The 16,917-nt window shown below is 37.9% G+C and overlaps 1 protein-coding gene across 1 annotated transcript; it reads left to right on the top strand.

The window, feature by feature from the left end:
• Positions 1-3,467: 3,467 nt before the first annotated feature.
• On the top strand, positions 3,468-15,021 carry LOC112467048 (formin-binding protein 1-like; the record flags this gene model as incomplete). Its single annotated transcript, XM_025035498.1, has 10 exons — positions 3,468-3,583; positions 6,380-6,430; positions 8,764-9,070; positions 9,347-9,493; positions 9,944-10,300; positions 12,417-12,446; positions 13,381-13,688; positions 13,784-13,975; positions 14,546-14,682; positions 14,864-15,021. Coding segments are annotated over 10 exons (1,803 nt in total), but the record flags the coding sequence as incomplete, so codon positions are not given.
• Positions 15,022-16,917: the final 1,896 nt, after the last annotated feature.

Here is a 16,917-nt window from a genome sequence, read left to right as displayed (position 1 = left end):
TCGCACCGCGATGAGTCATAGCTTGTCGATGCGTTTTCCCGTGTATCGACCTGCGGACGAAACGCAGGATTGGTTAGCACTCACCCTGCGCGAGGGTGGAGGAGGAGGGAGAAGGCCGATTCGGCATAATGGAATATAATTTAATTTGTTTCTCCATCAAATCGTATGATCGATTCAGCCCATAAGCGACGGTGACGTCATCCGTTGAATTACGAGCGTTATTGATATACTTTGGGGCACACACGCGCTTGATACTATCCAAACATCGATTCTTTTTATATCAAGGGTTGAAATAGCCATAATACGGATGGTCTCAAATTTCAATGCGAAAGTAATCTCTTTACTTTTTAATCGTGCTAATCTTTAAAGTATACCAAATGAGATATGTTATAGAGAAATAATCAGTTTGCAAGCATACTTACATGTATACTACGAATATTTAGTATATTTTAATTATGATACATTTGAATGCGACGCGTTAAAAATTGTGTTGCATTATTTTTAATAAATAGGTATTAAACTCTTCACTCTCAAATATATCACAGCAGAAAATAGAACGTTTAAATATTTCGTAGATTTAAAGATGCGAAAACAATATGTGGAAGACAATTTGAAAGTTTCCGAAGACGAGCATGATGAATATATACAATAATTTCTTCAAAATTATTTTTCCAGAGTTATCAAATTTATTAACGTCTCTTTTAATGAAACGTCGTATATGTATATGGAACATATGCCTTTCTATTTTTGTATATTACATTGACATCAAAATAAATTCATTGTTTTGAAATTTGAGTTTCGAGTTTGGTAATCTAAAATCAAACAGAAACCTTCAGGATAAAAATATTTTTTATTTAATTTATATTAAATAATAACATACATACTCAAAGTATTTAGCACTATCGAGGAAAAATCGTGTTTTTTTTTTTCATATCTGTAAACATCGCGGGAGTACGTTCTGTTTCCAGTGTGACTCAGGCTGTGTACAAATTCGCTGAATAGGCCCCAAGTTTGCAGTACCTAAAATATGCGATACGCGATCGTGCTTCGCAATCCTAGCGGCGTTATCGGCGTTCGCGATATCCGGCGGCGAAGGAAAAACGGAATCTAATAATCAGGCGTCGAGATACCTACCGGACCGGGTATCTCGCGTGGATAGAAAAGAACGACGGCCGATCAACCGGCGATTGCCCGTCACCGCCGCGCCGGTCGTTCCACGCACGCTGCGCCGCCGTTCCACACGCGCGTGTGTGTTCGAAAGCCGCGCGGCATACGCGGACTATCACCTGCGCTACCAGTTCTCCGTTATTTCATTGCAAATTACTTGCCGAGCCACGAGAGCCGCGTTATACAGTTATCACAATGAGAAAGTTGTTCCGATCCGAGACGTAGAGACGCACGAGTGACTTCGTCCGTGCGCGATTGCAACTCGGAGTGTGCGACTCGGAGTTCGCCGCGCGCAAGCCGGTAAACCTTGAACGAATGTAAGAAAATCACCGTGGAAATCGCGAATTGAATTTACAGTTCAACACTTGTTCCGTGGAATCGCCCAATTCGATCTCGCTCCATTTTTGTTTTCTGCAGAAGCAAACGCGCTTGCTTTATTTTCAGACTTAGAACGTCATCGTTTCGATTGGTAGCGTTACGATTGTATTATTTCTGTACATTTTTCGCGCGAGGGGGATCCATAAAGAGTGATAAAATCGGCGTAAGAAGGTGGCAAATAAACTGGTAATTAAGAAATTAAAGTTTGTGGATCAGAGGATTTCTTTGGGAAATATAGATTTGGTTGTAGAATCTTGATAAAGCTAATGCTATGCATGATTTATAACACAAGTGTTTATCAATTCAAAGACTACGAAATCAAGGACTCCAGCTGAGGAATTCGATATTTCTACGCGGCTTTTAAATTAAGAAGCAAGGAAAACGGTAAAACGCTTAAAAATTTCTTCCGACTGGGTTTAATTGCTCTCGAGCGTTTATAGAACGCAGTCAGGATAGATTAAAGATTTTATTCTCTCACTTGAGAGAGAGAGTTAATCTTACTTATTAAGTTATTCACGGTCGAGTGAAGAAAAATCTTGCGCGACTTCCTTCTTTCATTCCGCGCCGTTCGGCCGGCTAACCGGACCGCAAATCGCGCACACGTGACTTCGGTGTTCCGGTCGAGATCTGGTCCCTCATTTTTTTTGTTCGCGCTGTAACGTGGCAAGGTGAGACACATCAGCAAAAGAAGACTGAGAAGGACGCGCGCACCACGTATGGCACGTAAGAAGTCGCGTGGCCCTTGAATGGCCGCTCGGTTGGAAATGAAAGTAACACACGTTTCGAATGCCAGCCAGCGTGGACCGTGGATCTTTCGTCTCTCTTTCTCTCTCTCTCTCTCTCTGTCTCTTTTTCTGCCACGCTGCAACGGCGACCCGATTTGTCCTTAAGCCGTGGCATAAATGTCGAAAGATAGGATCGTCCTTGAACGATAAAGCTCGCATTCCCCTTTAAATAGTAGTGAGTGAGAAACCCCGAGACGAAGACATCTCGATCAGTATCGTGTTTCATTTGATTACCCAACTTTCCAAGTTATCTCTCTCATGGGAAGAAAACTTTTTTTTTATAATAAGGAGAAAACGAACTCGGTAGCGTCATTGAACTTACAATGTCAATTCTGTCCCGTAATTGAAGAGTTTAATGCAACAACGAGATCAAGGAAATAAACTTATTATCTCATCACTGACAAGATGTGCAAAGATTGAGTGTCGGTGGTGGGGAAAATTGCGGGTTTGGTTTACAAACACGTAAGGCGAATAATCATTATCCCGCGAATATACAGAGAATTAGTTTGCACGATGCTAACTGTAATATGTCATCAAAGTTGCGAATGCGCGCACTAACTTCGTTTGTGTACCTCACTTTGGACAACTGAATGTTAATACGTCCAGTTTCACTTTTCGTGCCGAGCCGCTAAACGACGTTCAGAAATCTTTCCGCGCACGTTTGCTTGCGAAATTCCTCATTGTCCCGCGGTGGTGATGGAAGAGGTTGGAGGTGGAGGAGGAGGAAACGAGGGGCGTATGTGTGCCAAGAGGTTTTTCTCAGTCGTCGACCGCGATAGATACGGTCGGATTGTTCGTCCGACGGAGAAAAGTCTTCACTCTCTTGGCGGCGAAATCGACAATTTAGACAAACGTGTTCCAAGAAATCGAAGAAAAAAAAATAAAAAAAAATAAAAGGCAAAGGTTTTTTCTTAAGAATAAATCTCGATTAAGATCTCTTTGCATATGTTTACTCAAATGACCATTCGTCCCTTTGAATCATAAAAGCATAAATACAGAATATGATAAATCTCATTTTGTCAATGGTCTTTAAATCGACTATTCAATATTCTTTTCTAAGCAAGTCTCTTATCTTTAAATATTGTATACAATTAAATACTGTTTTTTTTCTATAATTTTCTCTGTCTGTGTTTTCAGGACCAGTTCGAGAATCTGTCCCTGCACACGCAAAAAGGGATAGAGTTTCTCGAGAGGTATGGCCACTTCATACGCGATCGTTGCGCGATCGAATTCGAATACGCAGCGAAACTCAGGTGAGAGACATAACATTTTCTTCCTAAGATTAAATTAAGAGGTATATACGGTCTATACGGATAATTAAGAGAGAAATGGATGTAAAAGATACTCAGACACTTTCAAGGCACCTGTTTCTGCGTATTTAATACGGATATTTTTATTTGTCATTTATAGAGATATTTTAATATTTAAAAAACAATTATAATTTTTTACGATTAAAATATTTTCCAAACTTTTGCTCAAGTTTGCATTTCAATTTATTACGCGACTAATTCAGGACATATTCTGTATCAGTAGTTTCTCACAAAAAATTACAAGAACAAATTTTAAATTTATCTCAACGTTTTTTATTTATCAGTAATTTATTTATAGTTGGTTATTTTTATTTTTCTTTCTTTTTAAACCAATTTCTTAAAGACAAAGGAACACAAAGATGCAAGCAAAGTTAAAAGGAAAATTAGCAAAGGAACATTTTTTACTGGTTTTGAAAATAATTTAAAGTGACAGAGAAGAAAGAGGGGATCGAGGGGATCGATGGCAGGTGCGCAGGGCCCCTCGGCGCTGTCGTACACCTTGCACCTTGCCAAACCCTGTCGTGCAAGTCGACGTACATGATACTTCTTTCCTCTTTTTTTTTTAAGTGCCCCGACAAAGGGTGAGACATCCGAGGCGAAATGATTTCAATGGGACATTCTGTATAACGAGCGTGTCTCACGCACCCCGTGGGTTCAGGGACGAGGCGAGATCTGTAGCGACTAACACAGTGTTGAAGGAATCCCTTGTCCGTTCTGTGAATGCCGTCCACTGTAGCGTATACTTTTGTTCTATCGGGTGTCTCGAAATCTAACCGCTTCGGCCGTTTAATTACTCCGTTTTGCATTACGCTTAATTACTTCGTCGCACACTTCGAGAAATGTTTGTCGCGCGCCACGCGCAACATTAGCCGTAATTAATTGCACAGTCTGCCTTTTGGTATAATCCACGAAAGTTATAGTCGGAATGAAATTCTATATAGACTTATTGGGACGCAGATATGTTTATCACTCTTTGTTTTTGGGCGCGACTTAGACGTTTAGGAGTATAATAATAACTCACGCGCTCTTTCAGTAATCAAACATTATTTGAAAACGTTTATTCCGTTGCCGTTGCGTGACTCCGAGGCGTGATCTTTCATATGTTTTATTTAATAACTTTCATTTAATAATTAATTATAGTGATAATTACTTCAGTGTAAGTACAATTATCGTTGTACAATCGAATGGTTATATACTAATCGTAAATTGCATGAATTTGCAATTAAATTTGCATGTCTAATGAGAAAATGTACGGGGCATTATGTCCGTGAAAATCGATTTTGATAAAACGAAGGCATTAATTAGCGCCGAGCGTGCAACACTGCGAGAAATGATTTCACGCGCTTCGCCGCGCACGGTTCGCCGCTCTTGCCCGCTGCATTACGAATCATCGCCGCGTCCTTCGTCTTGGATGCGCTGCAATTTCCAGCGTCTAGCCCGACCCTCGATTCACTTTCGTGCAAAATCGCGGCGGTCATTGCACGCGTATTCTGGGACGATTCTGGGAAAATTGCCTCGACTCCGTGTAACACGCCAAAAAATTACGCGATCGTCAAGTAACTGTTGGATCATCCGGAGTATCCGACGTAACAGGATCCGAATATTCGGGGAAATGCCGAGAAGAGGATCCGTGTATTTGGATGATTCTTGGAAAATTCCAAAATATTTTATTGCCCAGGAATTATCCTGATACAAGCGACTTTCCGCTGTTTTCTTCCTCTCTTTCGTTCATCCTCTTTTTTTCCCCTCCCCTTTTCGCGTTGCTCCGCTGTATCAAGAGCGCATGAGATTCAGCTTGATAGTGTATTTATAGACCGACGTGGCGCACCGTAAAAATTAAAACGGCACGCCCAGATCCGTTTTAATCTGCGCCGCGACCGAAAATAATTCCGCGCACTCGCGATCTGATATTTCTTCGATCACCGCGCGGCGGCACAATCCGCGATTTGACCCCTCGATGCACCTCGACTGGCCGGAATGACCGCGTGCGCATTGCAGTAAATTCCCAGCGGCTTTTCACGTAAAAGGAAGCGAGCGTGTGGAAATTGCGAGATGTTGCAATTCTTTGAAGCGTATTCTTGTATATTGCTATTGAAATATTATTATAATTGCATCGTTGTTTAACACGTTCGCGTCACATGTGTGTAGAATTATTATTTAGAATACAGAATACAGCAAGTCTCTTTAATACATTTTACGTATGCATAATTGTAACGTGCACTACATTGAATACAAATATTAAAAATGTAGCATTTTCTACGGCAAAGATTTTTCAAATCTGGCCATAGCGAGCGTTAAAGAAGTTATTATTTTTGTTCGCTGATGAATGAATATTCGCATGTATGATTTTAGAACTATATGATTTAATTATGATATCTCTTTGTATTTATCAGATTACTCTACATAATACAAATCTAACTTTTAGTAGAATTTGTAGATAAAGTAAAATGATATTAAAAATATGTAAAGTTTGATTTTATCTTTTATTCATCTGAAGAAATTAATTCGTCAGACGGTATTAAAAATTATAATATATGTTTCAACTTTCTCTAGATTAAAAAAAAAAAAACTGTAAATGAGAAAAACCCAGAGATAACACAGAGATCATTTCTCTGAGCAGTTTACTTCCGGGTAATCTAATAGTTTCTGTTATTCGCCTAACGTTTTCCGGCGATGTCATTTCACCTTCGTGAGAAGCGTGCATCAATAATAATCTTATTTCTCCCGTCTCTGTTGCAGGCGTCTCGTGAAGAGTTATCAACCGAAGAAGAAGGAGGAGGAGGATTATCAGTAAGTATAAAGCTACATGCGCGCGTACTCTCTCTTCTCGAGTTACCGGCGATCTCAGATAATTTGTTGTATCCGTATATGTGTACAAAACATCAAAGAGCAATAAATACATATTTAAATTGTCCGCCGCGGTCGAGATGGATTACACCACTGTGGCCAATCGAGGGAAGTAGATAATTACACCATGATGAATGGAATTATAGTAATTTTCTGAGAGCGAAATATTGTTAATTAGCATGGGTACATATTTTACGCCTCTTACGATATAAAAATTATATTCCGTAATTAAAAAATATATATATATATTAATCCGTAATTCCGTAATTAAAAAAAAAAAATATATATATATATATATATATATATATATTTATTCTGTGCAATGAACGTTGAACTTTCGTCGTATTTCTGAACATATAACCAGGATTTACTAAAGCGAAAGGTAGGGTGGCAGTGTGGTCTTGTGGTAAAGCGCCAGGCTCGTAATCCCGAGAACCGGGTTCGAGTCCACCTGATCACAGGAATTTTTATATTCCAAACTGCACCCCCCGCACGAGTGGGGCTCGTGCGGAGAAACTGGGCTATCTTTCGGCGGATCTTTCAATGATTGGATCGTATTTTTTAAGGATTCTCCTAATGGAGATATATATAACGTAAATTTGAAATTGGTCGTCAAGCTTGGGGAGCTTGGGAGAATTGCTGAGTCACAGCTCTGCAATCAATGCCTCTGATTCCTGAGGTGTGACCCTCTCGCCCTCCTGAAGGAAGAGAGGAACGAGGGGAGTGTGGGATTCTACGGGAACCGGGCAATAAACCCTGCACTCACCGTAGCCTACCCACTAAAAACCTCACGAGAACAATTTAATTTCGAGAACAATTTAATCGACGAAAAATCACAGCGCGCAACACTGCTCGAGTCGGGAACCTTGGGAGAGTTGGAGAACATGAAATTTTGAAATAATGGGTACTCGCAACTCGTGCGTTCGCATAAATGCCGTGTCTCTTGATATAACTTTTAAAAGAGGTATATGTGGGGTGAAGACCGGGCCGGGGAATCGAACCACGGACCTTTAAGTTAACAATTACTCACGAAGCCATAGAGCCACGCCACCCCACCCCATAATTTTTTTTTTTTTTTTACGAAAGGTATATGGAAAATATTTCCTCTGCGTAGGAAACTTCTACCGATCTTTATAAGTTCCGGGTTCTTTCACGGAGGCATAATTAATTTTCTGACTCGACGCACAGAATGCGCACCGCGCGAGTAATTAAGCGCGCATAGGAGCGTGGTTAGGTCAGGGTTAAAATAAAACGGGAGTTAAAACAAAGTCAGAGTTAAAGCGAAGTGAATTTTGCTTCAACAGAATTTCTCCGGCAACGGCTCGCTCCCGTTTTTCGTTCTCGCGCGAAACTCTTTCGTTCGATATCCGCAAACTAGCAAAACGTCAACGCAAACACGTTTTGCAAAACTCTAACGAAAAAGAAACGTGAGCAGAGTCTGTTTATCTCGCGACCTAGAAATGAATCCTGATCGAAATTCGAAAGTTAATCAATTTTTGTGCAATGAAAACGTGATATTAGCACCTTACATCTTTAGATTTCTATTTTTTGCACTTAATCATCAAACCTCTTTTCGAAACGTAATCAGGAACTCTGAAACTCGTTAGAGAAGAGCCAGAATTTTATATTATATATCAAAATCTTTTTAATAAAGTGTTAATTTTACAGAGAGATTATACTTCGCAATATAGGCGAGATGCCTTATAAGTTTAATTCCGCAAAACAAATTTCCGCTCTCCCGGTCGGTTTTTTATGAAGTAGTATAAAGAGTGTGTCATACTAATCGGCGTGGGCCGAGATTTAAGCTCCTCTCATTCTGTGAAATCAGCCTGCGTTGGCGTTGTGTAGATCAGAAATTATTCTTGTCATGTACGTAACGATTACACTATATAATTAAAAAAAAAAAAACATTTATGTTAAATTAGCTAACGTTATCTACAAGTAAGACATCTTATCTATAACTAAGGCAAGAGTTTGCGTACACAATCCAAATTGTTTAAAATTGTTTAAATAGGTCATTAAGATTTCTCGACAAGAAAAACTAGAAATTTACTAATCAAAAAATGACAGAGCAAAGTATTAAACGAAAACTTTAAGGAAAAATTAAGGGAGTAGAAAATAAAAGGCGGACTTGAAAATATTAGGAAAGTAAAAAGTAAAGATTTAAAAGATTTTAATCAGACGAAAATAAATCTCACGAAAAGAGAAGGTAGAAAATGAATAAAGTAAACATAGAGCAAAAGAACAAAGAGAAGAACGAAGTTTGTGTTTCTCAGGTATAGTCCCTGTCGGGCGTTTAAAATGGAGCTGAACGAAGTGAACGACCAGGCCGGTCAGCGGGAGGTGATCGCGGAGAATCTTCAGGCGAACGTTCTGCGGGAACTCAATATCCTGGTTAAGGATTTCAAAGAGGATCGCAAGAAGCATCTGCAGGAGGGTGCGCGGCTGATGGCCACCCTAGCCGGCCAGATCGGCAATCTGGAGCGTGCCAGGAAGGCTTATGAGAAGGCCTTCCGCGAAGCGGAGCGCGCCGTGGAGAACTATCAGCGAGCGGACGCGGATCTCAATCTCTCGAGAGCAGAGGTACGTGATAAAAAAAAAACTCCTATCGTTTGATAAACCTGACTAGGTCTCGCTGGCGTATTTCTCTTCGTTTCTGAAAGTGGTCCAACATGTATACAATAAGTGGGAAGAAACGTCAGTATAGTATCATTTCAACGGAACATAGATAGAATCTCAAGTTGTGTTTTTTCCACGGATAGATAGAACGTGCGAAGAAATTGTGCCTTTAAATTATGAACGATTGATGAAAATTGTTGACGCTCGATGATGACCAATCTCTTTTTTTGCAACGAGCAGGTCGAGAAGCAGAGGATGAATATGACGATGAAGACCCAGCAGAGCGAGGAAGCCAAAACGGAGTACGCGAATCAGCTGCAAAAAACGAATGACATGCAGACGTTACACTACCACACAGCGATGCCGGAAGTGTTTCAACATCTTCAGGTACTTTGTTATAACTGTGCACGATTGTGTCCACGTTTTATTATGTCCGTTTTATTATATTTTTTATATTTTCCGTAATTCTTATGTAATATTTGGAAAGGTATTCTCCCTTTTGTCGTCATATAAAGATTCAAAGAACTGTTTAATGTGATAAAAAGAAGATTTGAAATGATTACATATTTGTCAAACTTGAACAATCATGGATTAAATTTCGCACTGATTAATCGCAAAATTCTAACTTTTAATTAAATTTTTAAAAATAGCTAAAAAATTTTTTAATTTGTCTGCTTAGTTGTGTACTTGCAAATGTATCGATATTAATTTAATAAATTAGTAGTATCTATTAATTTCCTAATTGGAAATTATTACAATGTTATCTCACTCAATTCAATGTTCAAATTACTTTTTCTCATGGGTAATTCTCTCTTATACGTCACGCTTTTGCCGCAGGAGCTGGACGAGAAAAGGATAAAGAACATGCGGAATTACATGATGAAATCGGTAGAGATCGAGCGGGCAGTGGCGCCGATAATTGCTCAGTGCCTGGATGGCATTGAGAAGGCGGCGAACGAGATCAACGAGAAGGAGGACACGATGTTGGTAATAGAACGTTACAAGAGTGGTTTCCAGCCACCTGGAGACTTTCCCTTTGAAGATCTATCAGTCGCCAAGAACTACGATAGCAACAGTCAACTGGCCCAGCCGGTCATGCAGCCGATCCACAATCACCTCACGGTCAAGGGCACCGTCTCCGGTGGCAAGATCAAAAAGAGGGTCGGCCTTTTCGGGATCTTCGGCAGTAATAAGGTAGATACTCGTCCGTATTGCTCTGAAAGATTATTGCAAATCTTTTGGGATCTTTTGGGATTGGTGCAGCGTTACAACGCATAGGATGTACTGAGAAAAGATATATTAATAAATGTTTTCAATGAAACCTGCTGATAAATATTGAAAAATAATTGCATTTTTATCGCGGATTTTTTTTAATTCTCTGAATTCTGTTTGTAATTCATTTAATGCAAGATAAACTTGATATAATTATTTATTATTAATTATTCTGAATTTACGAATTTTAATTAGAACGGTATTTTTTCAGACATCCTATACGCATTATTCTTGTGAAGTCGTCGAGTCTGGACGATCTAATAAATTTTCACAATAATTCCTTTGCATACATCATAATTACATAATTGGTAGATTTTTTTTTAGTATACTGACAAAAATAATTTTTGATTGTTTTTGACTCGTAATGTTGTAAGCCGAGGACTCGAACGACTTAAAAGAAGAGCTAACATAATTTATTGCATTATTTATTTATCGCATCTGCGAGGTCGTGAGAAGGAAAGGATAATAATTGCTAAGAATATTGGAGATGATTTTTTACTGCAGCATGCACGACAATCCTTTGAAGTATTATTTTATTCTTTTAACTTATCATTTACGTATGTATACTTTGCATCTCCTTATTCGCCGACAGGCCTGCTCTTATATGCACATGTATTTTTATTGCGCATGTACATTAGTAGATTCCGTATTCTTCCGACCGGCTACAGTTATTTACAAGCGACTTCTCAATTATTATTTTGTGCACTGTTATCTTATGATTACTTGAAGCGGTTTGCATTTTTAAATTATTATTATTTGAAATGATTTTGCTATATAATTTATAAGAGCTTTGCGACACAGAAAACTCTATTCATATGTAATAATATGGACTCATACTGATAAAATCAATTGTAGAACACAAAATCTTAATCATAGTTAAGACTGCAATTAAAATCGGAGTAATGTCTTGCACTCACTATCTGCTAGTATACAAGATTTAATAAATAGCATATTAATATTTATATTATATAATGTTTATTTATATGTAATATATATATTTATATTATAATAATGTAATGATAGGTATACCGATGTTACAATTCACATTATAAATATTTAATCTTTATTTTAAATTTCTGTATGTGTAAATTTTTGAAATTAATGTTTTGAATGTTTTTATGCATTTTAACTCGTAGATTAATGTAACAGAAAGAACAAAGTCTGATAAACTCTGATAAAAATTGCTATGAATTGAGCTTAATACTGTATCTTCTTTTATTTTTATACTTTTGGACTACAATTTGCAATCAGTCTTTCATTTGTCTCGTATAACAAAAAACATAACTTATTTTTCTTCTGTACTTTCTATTAATTTGGTGGATGGTTCAATCTGCCTGTGGTCTTCTTGTTTCCAATCGTCACGGGCTATGAATTGGGATATTATCACACTTAGTAAGTACTTCGTAGACCGCTTTTTCGCTCGCAATTATGTATATAATAACAACTCTTTATCTGTCTTATAAAGATAAAATACATGCGACATTAAAATGTCTTGTTAGAAGAGCGTGAACCCCAGCGGATGCATTAATCTTAATCAGTATAAGACTGATGGACTATAACACTTACAGAATGTAATGTGAAAAATGTAATTAAAATTTTATATTGTAACTAAATTAAATAAAATTCGATATGTAAAATATAACAAAGAAATTGAATTGAGCTAGAATTTAATATGAAAATAATTTATAATGTTGAGAACTGAGGATCTGCGAATCTAAAGATCTACAACTCTCTGAAAGATTTATAAAATAGAATTTGTGAAATTGAAGAATTACGTTTTAAAATTAATGTATTTTTAAATATCTGTAGCTTTGTAGATTTGTAGTAGCTTAGACTTAAATTAACGTGAAATTTTGATTACCATTATAAAAAGTAGATCAGTTTTTCGTTATATATGTGACATAAATAAAATATCTTATACTATTTGAGATTAATGTTTCCGAAAGGATCTGAGGTCTCGCTTATGCTATTGCCAAAAGTCCATCCTGTTCATTCGCTGAATGATACGCTTTTTGGATTTGTTTCATGCAAACGACAGAAGTTGATCGAGGTGTGCATAGCTTTAAAGGTCTGTCCTTTATACAATTGCCAAGTCAGTTTTCGATTGACCCTTCTGGTGCTTAGCCGAATGCTTACAAGTGCTCGACTTGCTCGTCTTCTTTACATGCAGTAATAAATAGATGAGACAGGCAATCGCTTCTTCGAGAGCAGAATTAAGTATTTTGATTCGATTGTTTCGTAGAAAATCAAGTTGAAAGAATCCCTACATCCGTGAGATGTTTAAATTAATTAAACAAATCTAATTTCTGCGAAATCAAAGGCTTTCAAGAGCCTGCAAAATGCAGGAATTGTAGAGTTTCAATATTTAGTAGCATCAATCTAAAAATCTGCGAATTTTCCAAAAAACCTGAATTTTGAAATTAAAGAAATTAAATTTTAATTTTTCTAGCATCAAATTTTAAACCTTTTAGCACCAAAGGGGTTAAATATTATTCCCATTTCTGAAATAATTTGTTCTGATTTTTGTCCATTATTTATATACTGCAGAGAATACATTTTATCCATGTTATCTATTATCGCTTAGAACAATGAGCGATATTGAATATTGAAATTGTCCATCAGTATCAATTTGTATACGCTAGTTTCCACTAACAATTCGCAGATCATTAACGAAACGAGTTGCTGCTACAACAAAATGTGTTCCCAAGCTTTCTCATCTTTCTGTTATTTTCCTGAGACCTAGAATGTGCGATATGTTGAAAGAAAAGAAGAAAGAGAGAGAGAAAAAACTCGCGTTTCACAATCATATAAAGTTTTATTGAAGTATTCTTGCCCACATAATTTATCATTAATATACGCATCAATTATTATATTAATTATTTTGATATAATTTAATAATTATTTTAATAATGAAGATTTTTAGTGCAAAGAAAATTTTTGGGTCTCAGGAATACACACAAATAATTTCTATAGGATTCGACACTTATTGTATGAAATTCCAGAATAATGTGCCTGGCTACGGTGATGGTGCCAAGGAGGACTGCAGCGATCTGCCACCAAATCAGCGGAAGAAGCGATTGCAGCAACGACTGGACGAGATCCAGGCGAAGATTCAGCAAGAGACCGCGGCGAGGGACGGTCTGATGAAGATGAAAGGCGTGTACGAGCAGAACCCCGCCCTTGGAGATCCCATGAGTATAGAGGGGCAATTAAACCAGTCCAGTAACAAACTGGACAAGCTCGGAGTTGAACTGGCAAAGTTTCAAGGCTACCTCGAAGAAGCAATGCGCGCTGGTGCCAATTTATCTAGGTAAATGAAGCACAGTTAATTGAACGGGCCAGTATTGTTGTGCCATTTAATAATAAAATCAAGAGAGGTAAAGAAGTAACTTTGCGTTGTTTCAGCCCAAGTCAAGCACAGCGAAAACCTACTACTAACGGCTCGGCAACCAGGCCGTTGAGTTCACGAAGAGGTAGTCACTCGGGCGGCGAGGAGAGCCTTTCGAGATCCGCTTCGGACTCGAGCGTATGTAACGCGAACGCAAATCAACCGGTTCACAAGAAGAGCGCGCCGAGCACACCGCAGCCGACTCATGGGTAAGTTATCACGGTAATATACAGAATAACGCACAGGTCACATTATACACTTTGAAAATCTCGGGACCTTTAGAATCCGTACATATTTAGTTCATAAACTTGTTCTTTCGTGTTATTATTCGTACCGTTTTATCGTTATTAATGTTTTATCATTATTTGATATTATATTAATATTCTATTTTTATATTCTACCAGAACTTTTGAATTATATACTTCATAGATTCTCCGTGTCATAATTTATTCGTTTCATAATTCTCCATAAATTCATGTTCAGAAACATTTCAATGTCTTTGGCTTTTATGCAATCGTTCTTATCTTATCGGAGCTAATGAACATAAGTAACATAGATAACACGAAAAGTGTTACTACATGAGTCACCGCTGTTTTCCCCGTTTCGACAAATTAGTGTGACGAATGGAGTTTTGCTTCACAATTGCTTGTAGGTCCAGATTAGATTACGATCTAGTTGTTGTATATACCTTTCCGCGAAAGCGTTCGGTTATTGAGTAGATTAGACACTTCACACTAGACAAATAGCCACGGTTTTCGCTTTATGGTACTGATGCACAGTTCCACGAACAGCCCGGAATCTGGCCTCGGCGAGTCGAGAACGTCGCTACCCGGCAGCGGTTGCGAGGAGTATTATCATGACGAAGTGGACGCTCAACCGCCATTGGGAACATGTCGGGCGCTTTATCCTTTCGATGGTGAGAGTCCGTCCAAATCTATGGGCATCCATACGATCTACTTTTCTATGTTTTCAGTTATAGGGACGGAAACACGAATTAGATTAAAGTGCAACAGAGAAAAAAAAAACTATGAACAATTACTTTATTCTTATTATCCTAATCTTTAATCTTGTTATCATTGTTACTATTTTATTTGCAGCGACTAGCGAAGGTTCCATACCGATGTACGACGGCGAAGAGCTGTATATGATCGAGCTGGATCAAGGAGATGGTTGGACTAGAGTGCGACGCATTTCTCAACCGATCGAGGGCTTCGTGCCGACCTCGTACATAGAGTGTCATCTGTACAACACTTAGCCGCTTCTCCTAGGTTGTTAAAGGGGAACTACGCGACATGGAACCGCTCGAAGGAGATTATTAACGAAGACGCGTAACGCATTTGGCGTCGTCGAAGATTTGAGGGTCATGTGTTGGACGAATTGGCACGGGATATCGAAACGTCAATAGCGGATCGCAGGCCTAATACTCGAACAACGTAACATCACAAGGTTTTTAATTTTAAAGATGCAGGAACTTGAAACAGCTAAGAATCGTGAATATTCACACGCAAAATATATTATGAAGCTTTTTTTAAGATATATTATGAAGATCTTTTAAGATTCATAAGATAGATGAAAACAGAATTTCTCAATCGCGGATTTGAGAAATCGTTTGTCAATCTAAAGACCCGCGATCACAATCTATAAAAGTGGAAGTATCTGCGGAATCGGATTATTGCGTGCTAGTATTCTCAACGAAATTGTGACTATTGTCAACTGTTGCGTACACACCTCCAACACATTTCCCTCTTAAGTATTCCTGTTCGATCGATCGGCCGATCGATCAGGAAGGAACAAAGGAACGATATAATACGAACAAATAGCCCCGGTTTTGTGATCAATCAATCTAAGCGTAATAGGGATAGAGTCGAGCTCATTTTTGAGCTTATTAGACCCTAAGAGACATATTTCACCCTTATCCGGATTTATTTAATATAATACTTTGTTATATAATAATTAGCAATTATCTGTTAAAAAGGTATTTAACAGATTTTAATAGCGTATTATTAATAGCGAATGTATTATTTAAATTTATATATACATTTAAATCATTATTTTCGCGTGCGATTTTTTACGAAGGCTCGCGGCGGCCCTACAGCCTTACCTGCATTATTTTGAAATTATATAAGTTGATATTAATGGCTGTTGATTATTAATTAATTATGAAATGTTTTACCGCGGGAATACGGCTGTATTATTATTTATCGCGGGAGGAAATTCAATGCGCGGAGGATCACATCGGGACCTGCATTTCTTGGCGTTCGGTTCTCGTCAAAATTATTACTAATGATAACAATGGTTACTACTTTATTAATCTCGGAAAATTTTTTTATTTAAAAATATTGTATTATTTTGCAGACTGTGTACTATGTTTCACTATGTAAATACATAATTCTCTTTTTTTTAAATTATTTTAAAGTAATCTTATACGAAGGGCCACGGTGGCCCCAAAGTCTATCTACGGCAGGAAACTCACGAATCCAGAGGTAAGGGTTGAATTTAGGCATCTGTATGATAGCGTTATGTCCGATAATATACATGTTCAATTGTATGCATTTGTCACTTTTAATTCTTGAGCAGGAGCAAGTATCGAAACAGAAGAATTACGTTATTGGATAATTATTTTATTTTATTTTAAAAAATAGTTATTTAACATCGCAATTAGGAAATGCCAGTTTTTAGTCTATCAAATAATGGTCGACGAAAATAGTGCAATATTCTGATCAAAGATTTTAAGACGAGTCTTTTGTCCGTGTGAGAACTTATGAGTTTTCACAGATTGCTTCAGTATTAACATCAATGCGGCTGCTTAAGGATTAAAGCGCGATTGTCTTTTCGTGAAGAGTCGACGATGAAATGATCTTTAATGCACTTCTCGAGACGTATCCTTTTTCCGTATAGCTGTGCACGAGCGAGACATTTAACGATCCCGTTAAGAGAAAAAAAAGAAGTAACTATCTTAGTAATAATAATCGCGCTCCGCCTACTCGTCACTCACAAATTAATCACGACTGTTGTAACCGTCGCCGCACCGAAGTTTTATCGTTCTTTTGTATACTCGACTCGACGTTGTAAAAGGCGGCCGACTGTTTCACGCACACGACTCACTATCATACGCTGAGAGAGCACGAGACTGATAGGGTTTCGTCGTGCT

The sequence above is a fragment of the Temnothorax curvispinosus genome, unplaced genomic scaffold (genome assembly GCF_003070985.1).
Source record: "Temnothorax curvispinosus isolate PA1 unplaced genomic scaffold, ASM307098v1 QBEX01016810.1, whole genome shotgun sequence".
In the NCBI taxonomy this organism is placed as follows: Eukaryota; Metazoa; Arthropoda; class Insecta; order Hymenoptera; family Formicidae; genus Temnothorax; species Temnothorax curvispinosus.
Note: the sequence above shows the minus strand (reverse complement) of the source record. Positions and strands in the feature narration are given on the sequence as shown.